The following is an 8612-nucleotide window of genomic DNA, read 5'->3' as shown; positions in this document are numbered from 1 at the left end:
GGGTCTCTGCTGGGTGACCTTCAGCTACTGTGCCAAAGTTTAGCTCGTCAGTGCACTTCAGGTATTGCTTTGGTTTGGATGGGGACAACACTGTCGTCAAAATCAGCCTCCGGATTACGTGGAGCTACAACGCTAGGCAGTCTGTCAAATCAAGGGTGTAAATATATATATATATAATGTCTGTTTAGAAAATCAGTTTCAAAAAGGCATTGAGGCACGAGTGAGGTCAACATGGCTGCCAGTGACAACAAGGCCCAAGGAAAAGACGACAGGAGTGAAACGAAATGGCTGAGAACGCTGTGACAGGAATGACTAGACACGAGACTGTAACTAAAAGACAAAAACTAAAGAGAAAAAAAAACGGTAAAAGAAAAATAAAACACACAAAAAAATTCTTCAAATTCAAACCAAAATTATTTTGCTCCCCAACCAGAAATGTTTGTATTCCCCCAGGCTGCCTTGTTCACAAGGTTTAAAGAGGCTGAAGGAAATGCTTTCTCTCATGATCACCATTAAAAAACACTTTTAAAAAGCGTCAAAAGGCACTTGAGTGCTTCGGTTGCTGGTTTTAACTTTGGTCCAGAGCGAGACAGTGTGTGGCACCTCATATGTTGTTAAAAAAAGACCTAGGTGGTTCCCATACCAAAGTTCAGCAGCTAAGCCAGCAGAGCGTGCCCTGACCCCGGCTGTGACCTGAAGAACAGGCTGAGCTGACCGTCCCACGTACAATTTTTTTAAGTCGGCAGGAGCTGTGGGGCAGCCAGATAAGAGACGCTCCTGGTTATCTGTATAAACACGAGCCGCAGATGATGAGCAGCAGCAGCAGCAGCACGGGAGTGTGCAGGAACAGAGGGAAGAGTAGAAACACAGCAGGTGTCGCTTACACGAGACGTTTAAGAGCAACATTTGTCCTCTTGAACCTGGACGCTACAGAAAGATGGTATGTTAAAGTCACTGCCATGTGATAGTAATGCCACGCTGCAAGAGTTCAAAACTTACAGCTAATAATAGGCTCGGCTAGAAATAGTAATTTAAAAGGTTTTAAGGGGGGCAGCTCCGTCACATTCGAGCGGTAGGGGGAGAGATCGTGGCTCAAGTTAGTGGTAGCTTCCAGGATTCATAGAAGTCCAAAGAGTCCAAAATGGGAGTGGCATCTCAGGGTGTGCAATATCATATCATTCACCATAATACCAGTTAAAATTATTGATATGATGGGAAAAATTCATATTGTGATGATGGTAATATTGCAACTAATGTTGTCATACTATTATAGAGGGAAAAACAAGCATGACTGAGGGTGGATTTGGTATTGATTTCTGTTGTTTACAAACTAAAATGATGAGAAATAATTTGAGAAAAATTTAAAGGCAGTCGTTATGCTGACATGTGAAACTGTACACATTTTGTTGCAATTGTATGTTTTTGAAATATTTTTTTTCTGTATTGTGTCATAACTTTAAGAATATTATCGCAAAAACATCGTGAGATATTGTCACATTATTTTGTATAGTTTTTACCGAATATTTGAAGGCAAACTGTTTATGCCGACATGTAAAACTGTAGATTTTGTTGAAATTGTTTGTTCTTGCAATGATTTGTTCTGTATTTTGTCATATCTTCAAGAATATCGTTAATGCAAAAACACCTTGAAATATCATCATATTATTTATGGGACATATCGTCCACCCCTAGTGGCATCCCACTGGCAGACATGCTGGCATTTCTCTTAACATACCAGTTGCACTCCTTGGTGTCTGTGCTCCCATGACCACAAAAGGGGTTCAAACCACTGCGTGGTTACCGGATAGAAGAGGACAGGAAGTGACTAAGCTCCCCACACATGTAAGGTGACAGTGCTGCTGCTGCTGCTCGCACACCCATGCCCAGTTCCCTGCGTCGAAGATACCTCCTCCAGGAAAAAAGAAAAAGAGGATAATTATAGACGGCCCGTACAGTTAGAGAGCCAGTCGCTGCGTCAGAGGAGGATCCCGTTTCAGGGCTGCTGTCGAGCCTGCAATGGTTGTGAGGGACGACCCTGCGGGCGCACCATGTGCTGCTCCTTTTAAGGGAAGGGACAGCCAGTCAGCCTGTCACTCCAGGACTCCCAGCCAGCTTTCAACGAGGCCATGCTCTGAGCCGGGGCCCGTGTCCACTCACTCAGCTTCCCACAATAGCCAGAGGATTGTGACATGCGGAGGTCACTGGTGAGGCTTTGGGCTTAAAACACAGAGGAGCGTAAACTCCTCAGACACACAGGAGCCTGTCTATCTGAGGCCCAAACTGTCTCGCTGCAGATTTCCGCTCAAAGCCGGTCTCCACTGAAAAGTACAGGGCTGAGTAAACTGGTTAAAGGGGGAGGAGGGGAGCTCGTCCTACACTGAGATTCACAGTGGAAAATAAAAATCCGCACATTTTTCTCTTGCATTGTTTACAAATCACAGGCACTGCCGGCATATCGGGGAGACAAACGTCTGTGAGAGATATTTACACGTCAAATGAATTAAAACAAATCAACTCCTCTAGCCTCCCCTTCATTTTAGATGAGAACAAAGTTATTAGTGTACCACCTTCATCCCTCCCCAGTGAACTTAACTTTTTAACACTGGTGCTCTGTTTTTTGGGGGGCCTTCACCTATTATATTACCCCTGCCCCAATAACACTATTTTTCAATATTTTACTTTTTTTCTCGCCTTTTCACTTTTTTCTTCTTTTTTTTTTTTTTAAATCACAGGAGAAAACCAAATTTAAAGCAACAACATCTTTTTCCTCCCTGTCTTCAAAAAATATTTAAATTATTGGGGGGTAAATCGGCAGGTTAAGGCACAAAACAACTCTGCTAAACAGGGAAACAACCAAACATGAGGAAAAAAATATGAACACTTAAAAATATCACTTTCTATTCAATGACCTCGACAACTCTAGATAAGGAATGAGAAAGGATTCCAAAAAAACAAAGCAAAACACATGTCCACTTAAATATACTTGTGCCTTGAGAGGAACAGCATTTATTGCCTCAATAATTTTTTTGGGGGGGAGTTTTTTTCTTCAATCATTCCTTCCCTCTTCTCAAAAGCAGCAGCGGCAGCGTTGCCCTCTTGTACGTCCTTCCACTTGTTGTACTTTTTGTCAGTTGCACGGCAGCCATGTTGGAATGTTCTGGTTGGCGACATAGTAGTTGCTGAAGTTGTGGTCTCGGACATAAGGCGCCGGCTGATAGTAGCAGGTGACGCAGGATGCATCGGGGATGGCGTTCTGCTCCGCCAGCACACGGAAGGCCATCAGCGAGATGAGGTGGAGAGTCTGCCGCCGCTCGTGGCCCATGAGGCACACCGTGCTCTCGTTGACCACTCGCCGCAGGATCATGAGGTAGTCGTACTTGCTCTTCTCCTCGCCTATGAAGTGGCTCTGGAGGTAGGCCTCCACCTTGCGCTGCTGCTCACCGATGTCGGGGAAGTCAATGAAGAAGCGGGAACACATGTACCGCTCCAGGCCCTTGAACTCCTCCTCGCTGGCGGGCCGAAAGTCCCGCACCAGCAGGTTGCAGTATTTGAGCAGGCCGCCGCCTCGGATCTCCTCGGGCCGCTTGGTGGCGATGAGCTTGTTCCGCAGGTGGCTCAGTGCCATGCCAAAGTCCCCGTACACGCTCTCCCCACTCACAGTGGGGTGAAAGGCCTGTGACATGGGCGTCTGTGCGAGCTCGTAGAAGGCGAGCATGGAGTCCAGTACAATCTGAAAGGAGTCCACACTGAACTCAAACTGCCGGCGTATTGAGTCCACAAACTTGAGTTCCACGTTGCGGCCGTTGTTGTTGGAGAGGGAGATGAGGCTCCAGCGGTCTTGCTCTGTGTTGACCTTCACCAGCTTCTGGACATAAGCCTCTTTGAGAGTCATGGGTGTAATTTTCTCTTTGTTCACACCCTCGGGCAGAAAATCCAGCAAGGTACCCAGCACCACGTCCTTAATGAGCCTGAACTCAGCCTCGTGCGGGAGGTCCACCCTGAAGATGACGTCCAGGTCCTTGTAGCTCCAGCCGATATCCTGCACCAGCACGTGGCTGGCCGTGGAGCCGTTGAGCCGTATGTCCTTTACTCTGATGCCGCTCAGCTCCAGGCGGGAGCGCACCCGGGCCACAATGTCTTTAAGCCGCACCTCTAAGGTGGGGAAGTTCCCCCGCCCGTGAACAGGTACGACCTCCGTGAGAACTTCATCCAGCCGGCTCACCTGCTCCCAGGTCAGGACGCTGACGGAACAATTCTTCAATTCCTCCCTGTTATCCATCTTCTCAAAAAGTTCAGATTAACTGAGGTGACAGGAGAGAAAATAAGTTAGTGATGGCTTTAAAATGACACGAAACAAGTCAAATCTACAAAATTACAACATATTCAACCCTTCTTTTTTTTAACAACACAAAGTAGATCGAACTTTGCTGAAACAATGCCAATTAATACAAACATACATAAATGTAATAAATTAGGGTGAAGTCAGGTAATGTGGGACATCAGGTAAAATGGCACAAATAAGATTTTACATCTTGGGCTCTATAAATATTAGCAGCCAAACGCGAAATATGTTCTTTAGTTTTTGCTACAAATAAGCTTTACATGAAAATATCATTTTTACTGGTTTGAGACAACTAAGAGTCAAAAAATATCTGGTCCAAGAGCTTGCAAGTAAAGCCATGTGGCATTTTGTTTTTTTCATGTTAGTAATAAGAGTTCTGCAGCTAAACACTGAGGGTAAAACACGAATGTGATTTGTAGGGTGTTGCTTTTTAGTAACTGTTTGAATTATAAGCAAAATATTGTCACAACACTCTACTTTTTATGGGAAAGGATTTTGATTGAGTTCATGATGTATCAAGGTAAAATGTGCTGAAAATTTCAGCTAAAATGGGACATTTTTCTGAAGAGAAACCAGTATGTTTCAGGCTACCAGGTGCCATAAAATCACAAATTACGCGATTGTGTGCCATCCTGTGACATTTCAGATATTTTTTTGCAATTTTTTCACTTAAAAAATATTAAATATGATGCTTTGGGTCCATATCTGCCACAATACTCCAGAATAATTGTTACACATATGCATGTCCATCTTAGACGACATGGCACCAAGGAAACAGGCAACAAAAGCACAGAGAAGGCATAGCAGAAAAGTTGGCCAACCTTTTTTTCTTTTTTTAAATAAAATGCAACAATGCAATTATGTCATGATTTAATTAATTAACTGATAAATGCATTTAACCATTTAAAAAACAAACATTATTGTCAGAGTTTACCTTACCAGCTGTCCCCATTTTACCTGAACATATCATAAAATTGAGGTCGAGGTTGTTTGAAGGCGCAAAGTTTCTAACATATTTTACTCAGCAACATATTTCCTTCAAATAAATACAACAAAAATTGCAACAAGTTATAAAGTAACGCTTAAGACAGTGTGCAGTTTTAAGTGGTCTTCTACCAAAAAGTATCTCAAATGACCTGACTTCACTCTTAACTTCCTTTACAGCTTTACAATATCTCAGTAAAACAGTGGCAGCATCATGACCCATTCAGCACGAGCACAGCACAACGCGAGCACGAGACAACCTGCTCGCCCTCCGTTAGACACACAGTACAGGACACAGCGCGTGAGGCTTCTAGAACACCTCACTGCGCGAGCCTGGGTTTTATTCCAGAACGGCGGAGACAAACACTAAGCTAGTTTAACGTGCACTAAAGCCTGCGTTTCCGAAATAAAAACACGCATCCGACGCTAAAAGTAGCGAGACAAGTTACCGTTAAGTTACACACGTTTCGTCAAAACACCACCAGTGATCATTTGTTCCAGCTGATCAATTTAAGCCGCGACGAATGCAACATAGTTAACCGCTAACTTTACTCGTCGCTAACTGCTAACGTAACAGTTCACCTTTCTAACAAGTTAGCTTTAAAACTAACGCTAACTTGCGTTGCCATTACACAAGCTAATGTTAAATTTGACTCAATATTAGTCCATATGGCGACAATCCCGTTTGATAATTCAGCAAACACACGTACAACACGGTTGAATTATCAAAAAACCCTACTTCTTACGCTAAAACATCCTAATTGATTTCATTTTTTTTTAAATTATCGTTTCAATGTAGCAAACTTTAATTTTAGTGAGTCTTAGTTCACGCTTACAGAGTTTAAAAAACACGGTGTTCTTGGACAGAAATGAACAAGAGGGATGAAAGCGGTACATACATTTCCAAACGCGTGCTGTGAAAGCATCCAAAGTCAGAAAAAGAAGATGTTAACTTTAAATTCGTGCAGACGCCTCCACATAATCCACAGCCTGGGAGACAAACACATGTAACGCTGTCGCTGTAAACTCAGTATTTGAACCACACTGCTAGCTGAAGACACGCCTAAAGCCGAAGCACGACCCACTGACACTGATACACAGCCGTGACACGACACAGTCCCCCTGCCTATATACACCGTGGATTACACCGCAATTACAATATTAACAATATATTGCGTTGCGTGATTAAAATAAAACATTAATTTTGTTTACTTACCAAAAAATTCCAACTTTTATCATCGGGAGATCACACAGGAGTAAAATCGCCGACTTTGAATATACCAATGCGCCGAGCGCCGAGCGGGGCATCTGATTGGCCGGCGAGGTTTTTGTGTTGCCAAGTAACCAGCACGGTCTCCAGGCAGGCGACGTTCTGTGGCACAGTGGAGTTTAAAAGCAGCACGCGTCTGTTCTTTCAAAATAATTTGAAAATCCACTGGTTATAATTGCATTTTTAAATGTTATGTTTAGATTATGTTCATATTTCTGCTTCACCAAAGGTGTACAAGTGTTTTGCAATATATATATACACACACACACACACACACACACACACACATATGTAATGTAATTTTAACAACTACTTTTATCACAGGAATTATTAGCGCTGGGCCCCTTCTGTGTCACACTCATCTGTGTCACTGAATTCAAGATGAACCTTGAACCCTAAAGCTGCCGAGGGTCTGAAACTCTGGGGCGGTTGCTTGCTTTGCTTGTTTTTGATGAACAGATTTTTGGTTTAGTTCTTAAAATGTCAACAAATATTGAAAAAAAAACATTTCAGAAGTGCAAATATATTATTGCAAACATTAAAAAAAAAAGAAAGAAAAAGAAACAGAAAAGTGGTTGTATATTTGGATTTTTTTGCTTGATAAAATTAAATCTAATTTGATGTTTTATTTCCTGTAAATCATCAAATTGAGTAACTATTTCAGTGCTACTTTATGAACCTTAAAATACTAGCATGATGGTGAGGTGTATGAAAAATGTTGATATATATTGCCATTAATATTGCATCTATATCTGCCCAAATTCTAAGAATTTCTGTCTCTTTTTTTGGGTGTCATGTAACAGTGTTAAAGGGGGGCAAACACCCCACACATACTTTGAGACCTTAGGGACTGTTCTTTATTTATCAGGGGAAGGGGTGGTGCGAAGAAAAGGGGAGGCCTGTCAAATATTTTTTAAGCACTGAGGAGGGAGGCCTTTTTTTTGCTTAAAGAAGAGGCATATATCTTTAAATGTTTGATGTATTTTACCGTCAATTTAGGTGTGGTTTGAAAGGCATATTTTCTTTAATAATCGACAAAATTACCAGGAAAACAAAAAAAAAAAAGAAACTGATTAAAAAATCATTGAATTTTCATATTTCCGACAGTCCGTGTCACTGTATTCTCATTTACAATCCAGCCAAAAATAAACCATTTGCAAAAACTAACCAGCATGCATGCAAAGTTAGAAAACAAAAATGACAAAAAATGACAATATGCCAATACAAATGAGCAATTATGAGGTTTATATTTCTTAAATAAACCTAGCTGTTACCACTGATGTTTATCTCCAACTGATTGACAAGGTAGACCATAATAATATATTTTTCTAACATCAACATTTAATAAACTCAGAAGTCAGTTTATTGTATTGTGGTTGTTTCTAACAAGTCTAACCGCACTGAAATCAAATGAGGCCAAACTTTAAGAAACATCTCTCAGTGTAACACAGCTCAGCTCAAAAGCACATTACCCGAATTAAGTTGAATCACTTTAAACCAAAACTAAACTTTATAAATTGTACAGATGTTGTTAATTTTTGCCATAAGTGTACCTAATAAATTGGACTGTATTAGCAGTATTTGTTTATCTGGAATATCCTTACACATATCCAATCTGTTATACTAAAAAAAATAAAACAAACAAAAAAACCCCATAGTTGAGTTATTGTCATTCATTACACTTTGCATAGTTTTTTCCATTAGTCTAGTTTGAGTATGTTATATTGCAGAACTGATGGCCAGTTGATTAAAAATATTTGGTAGACCTATAATGTTTATTTAGATTACTCTTAGACACAGGTGCTGATTTTTTTTGGGGGGGGGCACATCGCCCTCAATATTTAGAACATGTGCATTTTATCGGCCCTAACACAAAAAGGAAAGTAGCACTGAGTTTATATTTTGACCAAATGAAAGACCTTTTCATCATAAGTTGATGCAAAGTGAAACACTGGTGCATAAACATTCTCCAGATGGAGGAAATTAAGTGTTTGGAATACGTCCTTGATTCTTGAT

At 41.3% G+C, this 8612-nt stretch overlaps 1 protein-coding gene across 1 annotated transcript; it reads right to left on the bottom strand.

Annotated features, from left to right (window-relative positions):
* Positions 1 to 633: 633 nt before the first annotated feature.
* On the bottom strand, positions 634 to 6372 carry tent5c (terminal nucleotidyltransferase 5C). Its single transcript, XM_042494302.1, has 2 exons — positions 6226 to 6372; positions 634 to 4301 (listed from the first exon to the last, which is right to left on the bottom strand). Exon 2 carries the CDS (start codon positions 4277 to 4279, stop codon positions 3128 to 3130), a length of 1152 nt encoding a protein of 383 aa, XP_042350236.1. The 5' UTR covers positions 4280 to 4301; positions 6226 to 6372; the 3' UTR covers positions 634 to 3127.
* Positions 6373 to 8612: the final 2240 nt, after the last annotated feature.

The sequence above is a fragment of the Plectropomus leopardus genome, chromosome 10, assembly GCF_008729295.1.
Source record: "Plectropomus leopardus isolate mb chromosome 10, YSFRI_Pleo_2.0, whole genome shotgun sequence".
Taxonomy (NCBI): domain Eukaryota; kingdom Metazoa; phylum Chordata; class Actinopteri; order Perciformes; family Serranidae; genus Plectropomus; species Plectropomus leopardus.
Note: the sequence above shows the minus strand (reverse complement) of the source record. Positions and strands in the feature narration are given on the sequence as shown.

Coding starts and splice junctions, on each gene's coding strand:
- tent5c (XM_042494302.1), bottom strand. CDS start 4,279: ATGGATAACAGGGAGGAATTGAAGAATTGTTCCGTCAGCGTCCTGACC.